The following is an 18677-nucleotide window of genomic DNA, read 5'->3' on the forward strand; positions in this document are numbered from 1 at the left end:
AAATTGGGTGAGTCCTCCCTCACCCTCGCTCTCCAGTATTCTACAGACCCTAATATTTTTCCTGCAATCGCCTCTTCTTTTTCCTCTAAATTATTTTCCACCATTTGTAGCTGCACAGGAGGGCAACCAAGATGATCAAGGGTTTGGAAGCTAAGCCTTATGAGGAACTGGTTTCACATGGACTGGAGATGAAAGCGCTCCTCAGTCTATGTGTTCGAGACATCGTGAGCTTTCCAATATGGCCCTGTCACCAAACCGTGGTAACTTGGTTCTTTTGAAATCCGGAGAGACAAGTGATATCCCATATGCTATAGGACTTTCAATAAGACATGTTGGAGACCAGATCTGGGTTTACACACCTTTCATGCAACATTTATTTCACATAGTCAGGTATACTTTAATACATTGGTACCAAGAGGTTCAGACACCCACAGTTCATTCACCCATACTCACAAGGCCCTTCACGTGGGTTGATCGTGCCTCACACAAGAGCTGTGGGTGTCGAGCTGTAGCGCTAGATTGAATCTCCCCGCTCTCTTCTGCTCTCCTCCTGGACCACCACCAAGTTGCCTCTGCAGCTGCACCTCAGAACATACAGTGTGTCCTAGGCCTTTATCTCATGTCCGTGGCCCATTGCCAGTTCCTCCCTGCTTTTGTCTGGGGCTTTTTGCTTTCAGTAAACAACACCACAGTCATACATTCCTCTTTGATCAAACTAATTTCTCGCTTCATTTGCCAGCATATCATGCTTTGCGAATTCTCCATTTTCTTTTGGGCCTAACATTCATACTACACCTTCATGACAACCCCGAGCAATATAAAGACATCTGCTGTCAAAACATGAAAATCTGGCAAACAAATATGTTCAAAATTTTGAAAGGCTTTTGGAAAAGCAGGTATACCAACAATCATATTTCAATAAACAATAGACCACATACAATAGGTGGGGGGGGGGTATTAAGCCTGCCTGCGGTTTGTGAAAAAATTGTTGGGTAATGTGGAAATGCTTGTCTGATGACGCAATTCACAGAAGCTGATATGTCAACTAATCTTCAGTAAGCATCTTTCTGATATATTTGCCTTTTAAGTTGATGAATCTATTGACCTTAGGTGTTTTATACTTTCTGAATGTTCCATAATCACATTATGAAGTAGTTATGTTGGAAATGTAACGAAGTAGTAGGAGCAATGGATTATGTATGGTGATGTAAAAAAATAGGAGAATTCTGAGATACAATCTACAATGAGTTAAAAAAAGATGTTTAAATTATCATTTCAAAAAAAGCCAGAAGCTTTCCTTCTAGGAATCATTGGGGATGAGATCCCCAAAGAGCTGAAGAAGTTATTTATGTACGCCATCACGGCAGCAAGAGTATTGACAGCACAAAACTGGAAAGAAGACCAAATAATAATAATAATAATAATAATAATAATAATAATAATAATACCAACGAAGAGGGACTGGCAAGCGAAACTGATGGAATATGTGGAGATGGATAAGCTGACAGGGCAGTTCTCTAGGCCAGAGATTTTGGTTATAATATACAATTGGATGATTGGGAAAAGGTATGGAATGATAATATGAAATTCACTGCATGTACGGCGTTAAAGGAAAATATTATGAAAATGGTTTACAGATGGTATATTACACCTGTAAAGTTAGCAAAAATGTATAAAACATGTAATAAGTGTTGGAAATGTAAAGAAAAAGAAGGTTTATTTTTTCATATGTGGTGGGAATGTAAGAAGGTAAAGGGTTTCTGGGAAATGATATACAACGAATTGAAAAAGATGTTTAAATATACGTGTCAGAGCTGCCTCTAGGTCCCAGCTCACAGAGGACCAACGCTAGGCTGTGGTAATGTACAAAAGTCTTTATTAAAGTCCAATTTTCATTTCAAAGCCACAGCGTGCAGCACTACGTCTTGAACTCTAGATCGGCGAAGTCCCGTCTGAGTCTCCTCCCCTCTGACACCAGTTTAAGATCCTAGCCCTGCTCCACCTCTTGCGCTGCTCTCTCCTCCTCTGGATCCTCCTGCCCGCTGGGGCATTGCCCTTTCTGGACTCTTCCGACGCTGAGTCGCTTAGCTCCTCCCCCTGCCTCCGGCGGGCTTTAGGACCCGGTTCCCAATCCTCATTCTCTGCTGTCCCGCGCTCCTGTACATTTGAACTTGCCTCTCGCGCCAACCCAGTGACCTTTCTCCTAACCGTCACACTACTTGTGTCACTGCTTCCCCCTTCCGGGACACTGGCCGGATCTGACCTCCCCCCCGTTGTCCGACTCTCCGATGGAGGCGTGGTCGGCCCTGTCTCGCTCTCCATCTCCTCTCTTCCCTGTGCCTCTGCTCCTGAACCCCTGACATCCATCCCCCCCTCGAAGCCCCCCCTTCCCCCCTCCCCCTCTTCTGGAGTGGGTTCTGGGTGCTCCAGTGTTGTGGGGGTGAGTGCAGGATTGTCTCTCAATCCAATAATAATTTGTACATTTTAGACAACACTTTTACATAACACTCCAACAGGTCTCTCTCCAGTTGTGATGTTTTCCCCAAAACCCTCATACCCTATTGTCAGAGTTGCCTCTAGGTCCCAGCTCACAGAGGACCAACGCTAGTCAGTAATAACGTATAAAAGTCTTTATTGAAGATTAGTTTCCATTTCCAAACCGCAGCATGCAACTCCACGTCTTAAAACCTAAACCGGCGAAGCTCCATCTGAGTCTCCGCCTCCTAGACACCAGTTTAAGACTCTAACCTTACTCCGCCTCTTCCGTAGTTCTTTCCTCCTCTGGGTCCTTCTGCCCCCTGGGGTTTCCTCCTTTCTGGACTCTTCTGACGCTGACCCCCCTGAGTCTTGCCCCTCCTTCCGGCAGGCTTTGGGACCTGGCTCCCTATCCGGGCTACCTGCTGTGCCGCTCGCCTGTACATTTGAACTTGGCGCGCGCGCCCAGCCAGTAACCTTCCTCCTGACCGTTTCCCCGCTCTCCGATGTGGGTAAAACGGTATCACCCCCGTGGAGACGTGTTTCGTGTTGTTGTAGGCAAACTCGGCCAGCGGCAGGTAGTCCACCCAGGTCGAGGGCTGCTGGTTCGCGTAGCATCTCAGGAACTGCTGCATGATGGCGTTGACCCTCTCCGCTTGTCCGTTGGTCTGCGGGTGTCTTGCCGACGCTAGGTTGACCTTGACGTTTAGGATGCCCATCAGCTTTTGCCAGAAACTCGAGATGAACTGGCGCCCCCTGTCGGACAGGATAGACCGCGGTAGGCCGTGCACCTTGAATACGTGGTCTATGAACAGCTTGGCTGTCTGTTCCGCTGTGGCCACCTTCGCGCAAGGAATGAAGTGGGCCATCTTGGTGAACATGTCCACGACCACGAGTACTGCTGTTTTGCCCCTCGAGCTGGGCAGATCAGTGACAAAGTCCAGGGCCACCCTCTCCCACGGTTCGAGCGGGGTCTGTAGCGGTTCCAACAGTCCCGCCGGCGGCCTGTGTACTGGCTTGGCCCTTTGGCATGTGTCGCACCTAGTGACGTAATCCGTGACTTCTCTCCGCATCTTGGGCCACCAAAAGTCCCTGGCTACTAATTCCACCGTCTTGTCCTTGCCGAAATGTCCGGCGCTGGGTGCGTCGTGTAACTGTTGCAGTACTCTCGCGCGGAGGTCGTCTCCCGGCACGTAGATGGCCCCCTTGCGGATGAGCAGTCCTTCGCGTATCTGGAACTCGTCGTCCTTCGCTGTGCCGCTGCGCACTTCCTCCATCTTGGAACGTGCGAAGGAATCCGTTCGCAGCGCGCGACGTATTGCTTCCAGGTCCACGGTGGCCGAAGCGCATGCCCACGCTTTAGGTGCGAAAATGTGTTTGGCCGCCACCGGTGCTGCTTCCTCGAGATACTGCGGCTTCCTGGAAAGCGCATCAGCCATGATGTTGTTGTCTCCCAGGATATATTCAATCCTGAAGTCGAAATCCGCAAAGAACTCCGCCCAGCGGATGTGTCTCTGGTTCAGGAACCTCGCCGTGCGCCAGTACTCCAGGTTCTTATGGTCCGTGCGAACTTGCACTGTGTGTTTGGCTCCGATGAGGAAGTGCCACCACGCCTTGAAGGCTGCATGAATGGCCAGCAACTCTCTGTCCCAGATGGTGTAGTTCTGCTCCGACTTGCTGAGTTTCCTGGAGTAGAAAGCGCACGGCCTCCAGTCCCCTTGCGGATCTTGCTGCAACAGGACTGCCCCCACGGCTCTGTCGGAGGCATCCGTCTCAACCCTCATGGGTTTGCTGGGGTTCACATGTAGTAGTTGTTCTTCGGACGCGAAGAGACGCTTGAGTTTCTGAAAGGACTGCTCCGCCTGCTCCGTCCAGATGAACTTCTTCTTCTTGGAGCTGAGGGTGTCCGTGATGGCCGCCGTCTGCATAGCGAAACCCTTGATAAACTTGCGATAAAAGTTGGCAAAGCCGACAAACTTCTGGACCTCCTTCCGATTGCGCGGGCTTTTCCAGTCCAGCACCGAGCGGACCTTGGCGCTGTCCATGGCTAGTCCCTTGTCGGACAGCTTGTAGCCCAGGAAATCCACCTCCGTCATGTCGAACTGGCACTTCTCCAGTTTGGTGTAAAGTCTGTGCTCCCGTAGTCTCTGCAGGACTTCCTTGACATCTCTCTTGTGGGCCTCCTGCGATTCCGAGAAGATCAGAATGTCGTCCAGGAAGCAGACGCACTTCTTGTAGAGGAGCCCCGCTAACACGTGATGCATGAAGGCTTGGAAGCAGTGGGAGCCATTTTGTAAACCAAACGGCATAACTCTATATTCATAGGTGCCCAAGGGCGTAAACATGGCCGTCTTCCACTCGTCGCCCTCCCGCATGCGTATAAGATTGTACGCCCCTCGTAGATCCAACTTGGTGAAGATGCGTCCCTTCCGCACCGTCGCGAGAAGGTCGTCGATCTTGGGCATCGGGAACGCCGTGGGCTTGGTTTTCGAATTTAAAATTCTAAAATCAACTACCAGCCTCTTTTGGGGCGTGTCTTTTTTCTTCACAAAGAACACAGGACTGCCCCCCACTGCTTTGGATTCCCGGATGAATCCCCGCTTCAAGTTGTGATCTATGAACTCCCTGAGCTCTTGCAGTTCGTCTTCAGACATGGAATACAGTTTTCCAGTCGGCAGCGTCGCCCCCGGCAGGAGGTCAATCTTGCAGTCGTACGGTCTGTGGGGAGGTAGTTTGTCCGCCTCCTTCTCGCAGAAGACCTCCAAAAACCCTCTGTACTTGTCGGGTACTGCTTGCAGCATGCCCAAGTGTAACTGCGGTCCATCTTCTGGCCCCTCATCTTCCTGGGTAGGCCGTATGCAGTTCGCTGCGCAATAGGAGGAGCCGAAGGTCAATTGGCGCTGGTACCAGTGTGGTGTAGTGGTGTAGTGGTTAAGAGCGGTAGTCTCGTAATCTGGGGAACCGGGTTCGCGTCTCCGCTCCTCCACATGCAGCTGCTGGGTGACCTTGGGCCAGTCACACTTCTTTGAAGTCTCTCAGCCCCACTCACCTCACAGAGTGTTTGTTGTGGGGGAGGAAGGGAAAGGAGAATGTTAGCCGCTTTGAGACTCCTTAAAGGGAGTGAAAGGCGGGATATCAAATCCAAACTCTTCTTCTTCTTCTTCTACCATGCCAATGCCGGACTGTGCCTGTCCAGCCAACTCATGCCCAACACTATGGGGGTGTCCGACAGTTGGGTGACGTTGAAGCTGATGACTTCGCGGTGATTTCCAATTTGCATCACCATTGGCGGCATTTGCTGTACCACCTGTCCCCCCAGCAATTCTCTGCCATCGACTGTCACTACTTTCAGGGGCATCGTGGCAGGCAGGAGCGCTATGCTATGTTGCTTGATGAAATCCACTCCTATAAAGTCTGCATTGCTACCAGAGTCAATGGTAATAGGGACTTCCTTGGTGAGCCCATTGGGAAGCTGGAGCGCTGCGGTGAGCTGCACCACTGGTTTGGGTGGGAGGGGGTCTGTGGGCTGTAATATTCCTGGGGACTGCTTCACTGGCTCGTCTGGCTGGGCCCCAGTGGCTCTGCTTCCAGCCAGACTTCGTCGTTTCCCTGCTGTGGTTCTCTCTGCTGAACTGCTTCTGTTACTGTCGCTGAGGCTGCAGTGTGCTTGTGGAGCCTCTGGGGGCACTCTTTTGCCATGTGCTGAGCACTGTCGCAGATGTAACACTTCCTGTTCCCTCTAGGAGGCTTCGCTTTGACTGCTCCCGGTGTTAGGGCTCTGGCTGCTGACTGAGCCTTGGCACCACCTATCTCCATCGGCTCCTCTCCCCCTCCCAGCGGAGGCGTGGATTGAGCGCGCGCTGTTTCCCTGGGAAAGAAGGGAGGTGCTCTCGCTGGCGTGCGTCCCCAACGCCCTTCGTCTTTGCTCCAAGGACGTTCTTCCAGCCGCACCCCAATCGTCAGCGCTCTCTGGACCACGTCTTTAGTGGTCTGGGGTCTCTCCCCCTTGCAATTTCGTCTTTCACAGCCCCGTTCAACCCCTCCCAGAACAGGTCCCTGACGGCAGCTGAATCTTTTTCCCATCCCAGCGCGTTGACCAATGCAAAAAAGCGGGAGTGATATTGCCTTACAGTGGCTCTGCCTTGTTTCAATCCATGTATCTCTTTTCTGGCGATATCTACATCAATCTCTGATAAAAAGCACGCATCCATCGCTTTAATGAAGGCATCCGCATTTTGGAGGGCTGGATCTTTATCTCTCCAGAGATTGCGCAACCACGCTTTAGCTTCTCCATGGAGATGAGTTATTATGAAGCCTACTTTCTCCTGCTCATCTCTAAAGTCCTTCTCCAGCAACTTTAGCGCATAAACCACGTCTGCTCTGAAGTTAGGATACTGCTGCAAATTCCCATCGAAATGAGACACAAGGCTCCCTCCTCTCTTTCCCAGCCCAATCCCCTCTGGTCTGGGTCCCGGTAGCCCATTTAGTCAACACTTCCAACCTGGTTCGCAGATCCTGGCAGGCAGCAGCTGTGTCGTCTTCCCTCTTCCTGGATGCTAATATTTCCGCGTTAAGTTGTGTCACTGCGTTTCGCAGGGTTGCTATTTGTTCTTCAGTAGTCATTTTGTCCTGCTTTCGTGAGCTCGCGAAGCACCAATCTTCGCCCCTCGCTGCGTCCACTCACGTTGCGAGGTTTTAAACTGAGACGGGACTTACTGTCAGAGCTGCCTCTGGGTCCCAGCTCACAGAGGACCAACGCTAGGCTGTGGTAATGTACAAAAGTCTTTATTAAAGTCCAATTTCCATTTCAAAGCCACAGCGTGCAGCACTACGTCTTGAACTCTAGATCGGCGAAGTCCCGTCTGAGTCTCCTCCCCTCTGACACCAGTTTAAGATCCTAGCCCTGCTCCACCTCTTGCGCTGCTCTCTCCTCCTCTGGGTCCTCCTGCCCGCTGGGGCATTGCCCTTTCTGGACTCTTCCGACGCTGAGTCGCTTAGCTCCTCCCCCTGCCTCCTGCGGGCTTTAGGACCCGGTTCCCAATCCTCATTCTCTGCTGTCCCGCGCTCCTGTACATTTGAACTTGCCTCTCGCGCCAACCCAGTGACCTTTCTCCTAACCGCCACACTACTTGTGTCACTGCTCCCCCCTTCCGGGACACTGGCCGGATCTGACCTCCCCCCCCCCGTTGTCCGACTCTCCGATGGAGGCGTGGTCAGCCCTGTCTCGTCTTCTCTCCCTGGTGGGGAATGCACTGGCCCCGATGCTTGGGACTCTTCCCCCCCACTCCGCTCTGGTGGGGAAGCTGGTCCTGATTTCCAACTACTGCTCTGGGAGTCCCTGCTGCCCCCTTGCTCCTGGAGCGTTCCCCTTGGGAACCCCCTACCCTTGGCCACTGGTGCCCCCTTCTGTGAATCTTCCGATTCGCTGGAGAGGCTCATGGAATCCCTCGGACCACTGTCATCTCCTACGCTCCCCTCGGATTCCTCCCCCTCGCTCTCCATCTCCTCTCTTCCTTGTGCCTCTGCTCCTGAACCCCTGACAATACGTTTGTTAAAAAACCAGAAGCCTTTTTGTTAGGAATAACAGGAAGAGAGATAAAAAGATGTGATTATAAACTGTTTCAATATGCAGTTACAGCGGCAAGAATACTAATGGCCCAAAAATGGAAACAAGAGGAACTACCGACCTTGACTGAGTGGAGAATGAAACTTATGGATTATGCAGAATTGGATAAAATGACTGGAAAAAATAGATATCAGAAAGATCACAAATTCATTGAGGACTGGGGAAAGTTTACAGAATATCTGAAAACTGTATGTGATGAACAGACAACACTAGTGGGTTTTAAAGAGGCTTTGTGATAAACCAAGGTATATTGTAAGAAAGAAACTGAGATGGAAGGTTATTATCAAATCGGCAATACTACATAGAAAATGTGTAAAGATATGAAAAATGGATAATTGAAGGAGGTACTGGTGGAAGTTCAAAAACTGTAAATTGGTAAACATGGTTGTCAAAATTATTTGTTAAAGAAAAACTTAATAAAAATTTATATATAAAAAAAAAGCTGACAGGACAGTTAAGAGACCAAGAGTACCAAAAAGTTAACAGCAATTAGAGTAATTTTTTAAAATATCTGAAAGATTACTGCGGCGATTTAAATTTTTTGACTGGGCTAGATTGACTCTTGTAAAGATAACCAGTAGAAACGGTAAATAGAAGGTTAGATACAACTGGAAAGGCATACAACAAAGAATTCTATGGACCCTAGTAAGACGTGGAAGGACGTCCAATGCAAACAAAGTAACAATGTTCAGTAGATAAGTAACATATTTATTTTATTTTTTGTTTATGCATACATGTTCAATGGTGGAATGTTGAGAGATTTCAATTATTTATAGTGTATGTTGACGTGTATGAAAAGGGTGGTTGTAAATCAACAGAAAAACCAAAAAAGATGTAAAACAACAACCCTTAACCTATAGTTTCCCTCCTTTATGAATTCTTTGATGGGTCAAGAGATTGCCCTTCCGACTGAAACTCTTTCCACATTCCAAACACTGAAATGGTTTCTCCCCTGTATGAATTCTTTGATGAGAAGTGAAATTCTGCTTCCACAGAAAGCTCTTTCCACACTCTTGGCACTGAAATGGTTTCTCCCCACGGTGAATACTTTGATGACTATGGAGGTTTGCGTTTGTCTTAAAGCTCTTTCCACATTCCAAACACTGAAATGGTCTCTCCCCTGTATGAATTGTTTGATGAGAAGTGAAACCGTGCTTCCGCAGAAAGCTCTTTCCACACTCTTGGCACTGAAATGGTTTCTCCCCACAGTGAATACTTTGATGACTATGGAGGTTTGTGCTTGTATTAAAGCTCTTTCCGCATTCAAAGCACTGATATGGTTTATCTCCAGTATGAATTCTTTGATGGGCTGAGAGATTGGCCTTCACACTGAAGCTCTTTCCACATTCCAAGCACTGATATGGTTTTGCCCCTGTATGAATTACTTGATGGGCCTTGAGAGTGGACCTCTCACAGAAGCCCTTCCCACATTCCAAGCACTGATGTGGTTTCTCCCCACGGTGAATTTTCTGATGCCGATATAAGTTTGCGCTATTGCTAAAGCTCTTCCCACATTCTGAGCACTGATATGGTTTCTCCCCTGTATGAATTACTTGATGTGCTGTGAGAGAGGACCTCACACGGAAGCCCTTCCCACATTCCAAGCAATGATATGGTTTCCCCCCTGTGTGAATTATCTGGTGGGCTGAAAGATTGGACCGCTGTCGGAAGCTCTTTCCACATTCTGAGCACTGATATGGTTTCTCCCCAGTATGAATTCTTAGGTGGGAAGTGAAGTAGCTGCTGTTACTGAAGCTCTTTCCACATTCCAAGCACTGATGTGGTTTTTCACCAGTGTGAACTTTCTGGTGTTCACGGAGGTTTCCGCTAATTTTAAAGCTCTTTCCACATTCCAAGCACTGGTATGGTTCCTCCCCTGTATGAATTCTTTGATGGGTCATGAGATTGGTAATCTCACGAAAGCTCTTTCCACACTCCAAGCACTGATAGGGCTTCTCCCCTGTATGAATTATCTGGTGGGTTGTAAGATGGGCCTTCTCACGGAAGCTCTTTCCACATTCCAAGCACTGGTGAGGTTTTCCCCCAATGTGAACTTTCTGGTGTCGATGGAGATTTGCACTTGTTTTAAAGCTCTTTCCACATTCCAAGCACTGGTATGGTTCCTCCCCTGTATGAATTCTTTGATGGGTCATGAGATGGGTCCTCACACGAAAGCTCTTTCCACACTCCAAGCACTGATAGGGCTTCTCCCCTGTATGAATTCTTTGATGGGAAAAGAGTCTTGCTTTACTACTTAAGCTCTTTCCACATTCCAAGCACTGATAGGGCTTCTCCCCAGTAGGATTTATTCGATGGGAAGTGATATGGGAGCTCTGGCGGAAGTTCGCTCCACACGGCCTCTCCACTGTGCAGATTTTGTGGTGGCCTCCCTTCTTTATTTCCAATTCATCACCTTCTGCAACGAGGAGAGAAACTGATTAGAGCCTCAGGAAGAAATGGAGCCCCAAATTATTGAACAATGCTAATGAACACTTTTGATAAAGGAAGAACTGAGGGCATTAGTCGTGAGGTCTTACTACAGAGCTTTCCAAACTGTGTTTTGCGACATATTAGCGGGTCAACTACAGTATGTAGCTCTTTCGCACAAACTCACCCCACGCTCCTCCTGGGGCTGGAAAGGGGTTAGTTGCTTGTAAAACTGAATTACTGTGTTGTGAAATGATGCAAAACTGAATTACAGTGGTACCTCAGGTTACATACGCTTCAGGTTACATACACTTCAGGTTACAGACTCTGCTAACCCAGAAATACCGTATTTTTCCCTCTATAACACGCAGATTTTTTCTCCTAAAAAGGAAGGGGAAATGTCTGTGCGTGTTATTGAGCGAATGTGTGGTCCCTGGAGCCAAATGGCAAAAAAAATCAGGCAAAAATCAAATCGCGCGTCTCAGAGAAGGGAAACCTGAAAAGAGGAAGCGGCTGCTTTCCTGCATTCTGCCTCAGGGTCTTACTGCCCATCCTCCTGTTTCCTTGCTGTGTTTGCTCAAACGGAACAAAGAGCAGGGAAAGCCCCTCCCCTCCAGGCAAGTAGAGGGGAAAGCAGAGTGTCGTCTCTGTGCTCCGGTGCTGCTGAAAACATGCAGGAGGGAGAGAGAGAGCTGGTTGGCTTGGGTGGGTAGGTGAGGGAAAACTTTTGCCTTCCTTTCCTCCCTCCCGTTATACCCCTCTCCTGCATTCTTAGCCAGCTGCTTCTCTGCACACCCCTCTCGTGCTCCTTGTCCATTCTGTGTTTTTCCTTCCCTCCCCACTTAAAATGTGGTTAAAAAGCATGGATCCACATGGATCCTCAGGATCTTTGCATTGGGTCACCCCAAATTCACCATCAGATCACATAGCATGTCCATGGCTACAGCCCGCCCCCAAAAAATCACGCACCCACTGTTGCCTGGGGCTGCAATGGTGCAAAAACGTGGTTAAAAAGCATGGATCTACATGGATCCTCAGGATCTTTGCATTGGGTCACCCCAAATTCATCATCAGATCACATAGCATGTCCATGGCGACAGCCTGCCCCCCAAAAATCATGCACCCACTGTTGCCTGGGGCTGCAATGATGCAAAAACGTGGTTACAAAACATGGATCCACATGGATCCTCAGGATCTTTGCATTGGGTCAGCCCAAATTCACCATCAGAGCACATAGCATGTCCATGGCTACAGGCTGCCCCCCAAAAATCACACACCCACTGTTGCCTGGGGCTGCAATGGTGCAAAAACGTGGTTACAAAGCATGGATCCACAGGGATTCTCAGGATTTTTGCATTGGGTCACCCCAAATTCACCATCAGATCACATGTCTGTGGCCACAGCATGAAGCACAAAAATGATACATCCACTGTTTCATTCAGAATGTTTTTTCCCTTGTTTTCCTCCTCTAAAAACGATGTCCGTGTTATGGTCAGGTGCGTGTTATAGAGCGAAAAATACGGTAATGCTTCAGGTAAGTACTTTGCTTCAGGATGAGAACAGAAATCGTGCTCTGGCGGCGCGGCAGAAGCAGGAGGCCCCATTAGCTAAAGTGGTGCTTCAGGTTAAGAACAGTTTCAGGTTAAGAACGGACCTCCAGAACGAATTAAGTACTTAACCTGATGTACCAATATACTGTGTTGCAAAATGATGCATGTCTAAAAAATGTGTCACCAACATGAAAAGTTTGGGAAGCTCTGTACTCCAGGGTTCACTGCCTTTTTTGACTGGCATTCACTGACCTATTTATAGGAACCTGAGATTTGAAAAGTCTGTCTCGTTCCTGGGATGGATTTTGTTTGGCTCATGAAATCCACTCCATCTCCAATGTCAATTGTCTCTTTGGTCAACCAAAAACTGATGGAAGCAAAAAGAAAAAACCTGACAAAAGCTATTTCCACTTCCCCATCAACTCTGCAGTCTATATTTTAAAAGGCCTAGGAAGTTCAGCCTGATCATGATTAAAAAGGCATAACCGGAGGAAGAATATTCACAGAAAAGCGGTAGGTAGCTTTCCATTCAAGGTAAGCTGGTGGGGTGTTAGAATCCCAGATTCTGTAGGTGGGAAGTTCATCACATAGATAAATGTCTTGAATTTAAAAACAGATATTATGATCCAACGGAGCCTTACCAAGAGAGGCCATGATCCCCTGATTCTCCTCCATGACTTCCTTAGGCAGAGCTCTCTGGTCAGGATCCAGCAACGCTCACTCCTCATCAGTGAAACAAGTAGCTACATCTTCAAAACACACTGCACCCTAAAAGAAAAAGGTCTTCGTCTTAGATAGCATAAAAATTATCTACTATACTTTGCTCTGTTGTTTTCTGCCTGTTCTTTGCTGCGTTGTTTTAATGGGATTGTTTTGCTGCACATTTTAATTTTTTAAAATGCTTATTTAACATTTTAATGGAATAATTTTATTGTGTATTTTAATGATGGAAATCTTTGTGTAACTGGCTAGAGCTCCACGTTGTGTTCTTTTCTCCCTGTGCGCTGTTTTAGGGGAGAACCCTCATTGTGCAATTGATGGAGCTGATCAGGTGCGCCCTGACCAATGTTTACTTTTGTTTGTCAACTGCTTAGAAGCCAATTTAGCATTCAACAATCAATACTGAAATAAAACTACAACAACTGATAAATAATACTAGTGACATACAATCACAGACTTGGAAGAGACCCTGAGGATTATTGTCCAACCCTCTGCAATGCAGGAATCTCAATTAAAGCATCCATGGCACTCCAGCCTCTGCTTCAGAGCTTCCCAGGAAGGGGCCCAGCACCTCTTGAGGGAATCCGTTCCACCATTACTCTTACTTCATCTAAGCACAACCACAAGGGCTCCAGACTAGGGCTGGGTGATATATCGGCACATCATCCAAAACCAGCCTGAAGTCCACATCATGGTAACAGTTTCATAGCACTCAACGTGGCAATATATCATAAATCACAATGCGAGCTGGCCCTATGTAAAAAGTAACCATGTGGGGAAAACTGTGAAGCTGGTCATTGCTTTTCGTGATTCCTGCCGCCCCTGTTGCTCTGCCACCTCAGCGCTTCCCTGCCTCCTGCAAGGGAAGCAAACCAGAAGAGCAGGTGCTGAAGAAAGCAGCCATCCCGGAACTTTCCTCAAGAACAGTGAGCTTCTTCTTTTCAATGCACGTGCCAGGCTGGTAGGTGGCGGAGGGAGATGCTGGTCCGAGGCGGCTCTGGGCTTCTTGCTGGGAGCCCCTTGCTCCCTTCCTCGCTCCTTCTCTAGGCTCTCTCAGGAGGCAGGGTCTGCCTGCAGGCGTCTCCTGATCCCCGACTTTCGCCAGAGGCCTCGCCAGAGCAAGAAGCCCTTTCCTCCTTGCCTCCCCCAAAGCCCTTTCCTGGTTGCTGCCCAGCCCTGTCCTTTGAACGGCTGCTGCCCTCAGTCGGAGCTCTCTTGGAAGCAGCAGCTAGTCCAATGGAAAAAGAAAATGGGGTTATTACTTCTCAGGCTATCAAAGGTAAAGGGACCCCTGACCATTAGGTCCAGTTGTGACCGACTCTGGGGTTACAGAGCTCATCTTGCTTTATTGGCCGAGGGAGAAGGCATACAGCTTCCAGGTCATGTGGCCAGCAGGACTAAGCCGCTTCTGGAGAACCAGAGCAGTGCACAGAAACACCGTTTACCTTCCTGCTGGAGTGGTACCTATTTATCTGCTTGTACTTTGACGTGCTTTCGAAAAGCTAGGTTGGCAGGAGCAGGGACCGAGCAACAGGAACTCACCCCGTCGCGGGGATTCGAACCGCCAACCTTCTGATAGGCAACTCCTAGGCTCTGTGGTTTAACCCACAGCGCCACCCACATCCCTCCTCTCAGGCTATTACTTACGTTAATAAAATAAAATAAACTTTGTCCTGTTGTTCAAGCCTCTTTCCTCCCCTCTCCCCTTCTGTGTGTCTCTCAGTTGCCAGAGAACACCAAAATGCAAATTTTCCTGGCCTGGCAAAATATATGTGTCAGGACTGCCGCTAGGTCCCAGCTCACAGAGGACCAACGCCCAGTGGATATTATATACAAAAGTCTTTATTGAAGTTTAGTTTCCATTTCCAAGCTCTGGGCGCGCAGACCCACGTCTTAACGCTAGACCGGCTAAGTCCCCTCTGACTCACTGCTCCACCCACACCAGTTTAAGATTCTAGCCCGGCTCCACCTCTTGCGCTGCTCTTTCCTGCGTTGGGTCCTTCTGCCCTCTGGGGTTCCCTCCTTCCTGGACTCCTCTGACGCGGAGCCTCCTGAGTCTTGCCCCTCCCTCCGGCGGGCTTTAGGACCTGGCTCCCTTCCCGGGCTCCCCGCTGTGCCGCGCTCCTGTACATTTGAACTTGGCGCGCGCGCCCAGCCGGTGACTTTCCTTCTGACCGTTTCCCCGCTTCCTGATGTGGGTGTTGCCAAACCTGACTCCTCTCCTCCCTCTGGTGGTGAGGACACTGGTCCCGACTCCTGGGACTCCCCCTCCCCACTGCGCTCTGGTGGAGACGCTGGTCCTGATCTCCAGCTGCTGCTCAGGGACTCCCCGCTGGCCCCTCCCTCTTGAGGTTTCTCCCTTGGAATCTCCCTTGCTCTGGCCACCGGCGCTCCCTTCTGTGAGTCCTCCGATTCGCTAGAGAGGCTTGTGGAATAACTCTGGCCACTGTCACTGCCTGCGCCCCCCTCGTACTCCTCCTCCTCACTCTCCATTTGCTCCCCCTCCTGTGTCTCTCCTTCTGAACCCCTGACAATATGCATTTTATTTAATACATTTTTGTTTGGTGAAATTTTGTCCATTCTTTCTAGTTTGAACTGGTTTATAAAGAAAAATTAGCAAACAATCAAATAACTGGTGTTGTGGGATGTATATATAAATTCAATTAAGACTCAATAGTGAATAATATTTTAACATCTAAAAGTGCGACAGAGAATTTGTTTTTTTCTTGTTTAGTAATGTAATTAATTTTGGCGGGAACATTCTCTTACCTTACCTTTGATATCTATGCTACTTATTACTTCTACAGCTTTAGAGAAAATGTGCTAATTTAAAAATTATATGTCCTATTAAATAACTGCTGCAACAATATGCTAAAGGTAATTAAAAATGTATCCGTTTTAGACCCCTAAGTAGTAGCAGTTGCTAGTTTTCATTTGCTTCTCCACAGTTCCATGCTTATTTCAGACACTGTGATATATCGGTATGATATATTACAATGTTGAAAACTAGACATCACCCAGCCCTAGAACATTATCTGTTAACTCTGTTGTCAGGGGTTCAGGAGCAGAGACACAGGAGGGGGAGCAAATGGAGAGTGAGGAGGAATCCGAGTGGGGTGGAGGCAGTGACAGTGGCCAGAGTCATTCCACGAGCCTCTCCAGCGAATCGGAAGATTCACAGAAGGGAGCGCCGATGGCCAGGGCAAGGGGGGCTCCAGGGGGCAAACCCCAGGAGGAAGGGGCCAGCGGGGACTCCCTGAGCAGCAGTTGGAAATCAGGACCAGCTTCCCCACCAGAGCGCAGTAGGGAGGGGAAGTCCCAGGAATCGGGACCAGTGTTCTCACCACCAGCGAGAGGAGATGAGTCAGGTTTGACCACGCCCACATCGGAGAGCGGGGAAACGGTCAGGAGGAAGGTTACCGGCTGGGCGCGCGCGCCAAGTTCAAATGTACAGGCGAGCGGCACAGCAGGGAGCCCGGATAGGGAGCCAGGTCCTAAAGCCCGCCGGAAGGAAGGGCAAGACTCAGGGGGGTCAGCATCAGAAGAGTCCAGGAAGGAGGAAACCCCAGGGGGCAGAAGGACCCAGAGGAGGAAGGAACAGCGCAGGAGGTGGAGCCGGGCTAGGATCTTGAACTGGTGCGGAAGGGATAGTGACTCAGAGGGGACTTCGCCGATCTAGAGTCTAGACGTAGGGCTGCGCGCTCTGGGGTCTGAAATGGAAACTAAACTTCAATAAAGACTTTTGTACATTACATCAACCGGGCGTTGGTCCTCTGTGAGCTGGGACCTAGAGGCAGTCCTGACATCTGTTCTATCCTATCTCCCATTTGATAGAATCAGAGCTGCAAGGGACCCTGATGGTCATTTAGTCCAACCCCGTGCAATGAAGGAATCTCACCTAAAGCCTCCACAACATGCCGTTTTGTTTCTGTTTAAACCAATTCACGAACCAAGAACTCATATATTGACCACTAGTAATAAACCACATGCTGAAGATATTCTTGCACATTTATTGTGCTATTTTTGTTATATACAAATAACATGAGGACTCAGAAGAATCAAAGACTTATTTGTATCCTCGGTTATTCCTATGATCCTTGTTCTAGGGTGTGCGGGGTATTAGGGGAGGGGCAGAACCTCTGGCAGGGGACCCGTCATGCTCCTTCTGGGGTACCTGGTCCACCTTTGGTGCCTACCCTGCACCCAACTCTCGCCCATGCCTTCTAGCAGCTGCCAGCATGCGACAGGGGCCACAATCCCGGGAATGGCTTCACCTGGCCAGCTAAGGCAGGTGAGGGAAACCAGTGGGTCTTGAACCCTCCGTGAATTTGGGACTTCCCGAGTGGACGGAGAGAGGCTCCAGCAGATTCAGCAGACAAGACCAACCGCGGGTCTGACGGCCCAGAAGCTGGTTTCTGCAAGTGCTGTGGAGGAAAGGGGGAGAACTCTCCTTCTACACCTCCACTGCCTTGCAGGACCTTGTCAGAAGAAAAGGCCCGGAGGAAACAGGGCTGCTAAGGCAGTGGCTGGACTTCTCGGCGGTGGCGCCCGTCCTATGGAACACCTGTGATAGGAATTTTGAGGTCTTAGATATAGGGTAATGTTCATAAGTGTACCAACCAAGCACCTACATAGATCAGCGCAGGAAGACCAACCTGGAACCATTTTGATTCCCAAACTGACCAAATGTTTTCCCTGCAAGGAGGGGGGGGTCAGGGAGCCTTCCCATTGTCTCAGGAATTGAGTAATCAGCATTTTAATGGGTGACAGACTATCAGGAAAGACAAATCAGGAAAGGCAATCAGATAACCTGGCAAACAGGAAAATCAACATTCAATTTTTTGTTTTAGACCGCCTTTTCTGTGATGTGTGTCTGATGTTTCTGGGGGTGGTCTTGATCTACAGGGTGGCTTGCGCGCCATTGTTCTGGGTTCCTTCTCCTCCTTTCCTTTCCTGCGTGTGGCAGCGAGGACCCAGTTGCAGCAGAGCAATCAAGATCAGGCTTGCTAGCCCCTTTGCGCCTCAAGAGCCTCTGCTTGGCCTCTGTTCTTCTCTCCTACCCATCCAGAGGGAAGCCTCTTAAGGTCTCTCTATGGGCTCTTGGATCCCCCAGAGGGGAAGAAGGGCAATTTCTCTTGACCACCCGCCCTCCCGCCAGAGGCCAAGGAAAGAAGCAACTCTCGGCAGCCCTGCTGGGGGAAGAAGCTCCTCCGAGTCCGGCTCCTCTCCTCGGCAGGCGTCTCCCTGCGGCCAGGCTCCCCCGCCGCCGCCGCCCGCTTCCCGGGAGCAAAGAGAGAGACTCACCGGAGCCGGAAGAGACGCGGAGGGCTGGGCTTCCGGCTCCGCCTGCCTTTCCCGTCCTCTCTAGGAATCCCGCCCCGTTCACCGTAACCCTTGCCAAGCCGGGCGCGCCGAGCTCCGCCCCGGAAAGTCAGACGAGGAGGGAAGGCGAAGGTGATCGAGTCGAAGGATCAAGAAGCTCTCTTGGTTTTCCTTTCTTATGATCTAGAAACACAGGCACAGCAACAAGACACGGAAACTTTGATTTTATGTTAAGAAAGTTATTTCTATTTTTAAAAACCAATAAAGGTGAATTGAAAAATGAAAGAAATGCAAAATAAAAACACAGCAGACTTAACAAGAACCACACACAAAATGAGGGGTCACTCCGATCAAACGTTCATTAGGAAATGGGATATGTATTAAAAAAAGATTTAAAGGATTATTGTCATAATATGATGTCTGTGGCAGCCTTTGAATGGCTTTCACGGTATGATGGATAATTAGAAGATTTCATAATTTTGATGAAATTTAACCAAATAAAACAGAAATATACAGATAGATCAAGTGGTGGATTCATGGTGGGGTGACAGGAAGTC

General features: G+C 49.1%; 2 protein-coding genes across 3 annotated transcripts in view; both read right to left on the reverse strand.

Annotated features, from left to right (window-relative positions):
- PPP6R2 (protein phosphatase 6 regulatory subunit 2) overlaps positions 1–18677 on the reverse strand; it is a 221538-nt gene that overhangs the window by 64273 nt on the left and 138588 nt on the right. The gene's annotated exons all lie outside the window — the stretch shown is intronic.
- On the reverse strand, positions 347–18107 carry LOC310826050 (uncharacterized protein). Of its 2 annotated transcripts, XM_083700533.1 has the most exons (5): positions 17961–18107; positions 17073–17362; positions 12720–12846; positions 8554–10517; positions 347–1517 (listed from the first exon to the last, which is right to left on the reverse strand). In XM_083700533.1, the coding sequence occupies exons 3-4, from the start codon at positions 12751–12753 to the stop codon at positions 8956–8958; spliced, it is 1596 nt and encodes a 531-aa protein (XP_083556659.1). In that variant the 5' UTR covers positions 12754–12846; positions 17073–17362; positions 17961–18107; the 3' UTR covers positions 347–1517; positions 8554–8955. The 2 variants fall into 2 exon arrangements, with proteins under 2 accessions (XP_083556659.1, XP_083556658.1); XM_083700532.1 differs by lacking the exons at positions 347–1517; positions 17073–17362; positions 17961–18107 and having other exon boundaries at positions 8789–10514; positions 12720–12847.

This window comes from Podarcis gaigeae (genome assembly GCF_964106915.1).
Source record: "Podarcis gaigeae genome assembly, chromosome: 10".
NCBI lineage: Eukaryota > Metazoa > Chordata > Lepidosauria > Squamata > Lacertidae > Podarcis > Podarcis gaigeae.

Excerpts from the sequence above, each read along its gene's own strand:
- LOC310826050 (XM_083700533.1), bottom strand. The coding sequence starts at position 12,753 with ATGGAGGAGAATCAGGGGATCATGGCCTCTCTTG. Across the intron at positions 10,518-12,719 it reads GGGGATCATGGCCTCTCTTG|AAGGTGATGAATTGGAAATA; the intron begins GTAAGGCTCCGT and ends TCCTCGTTGCAG.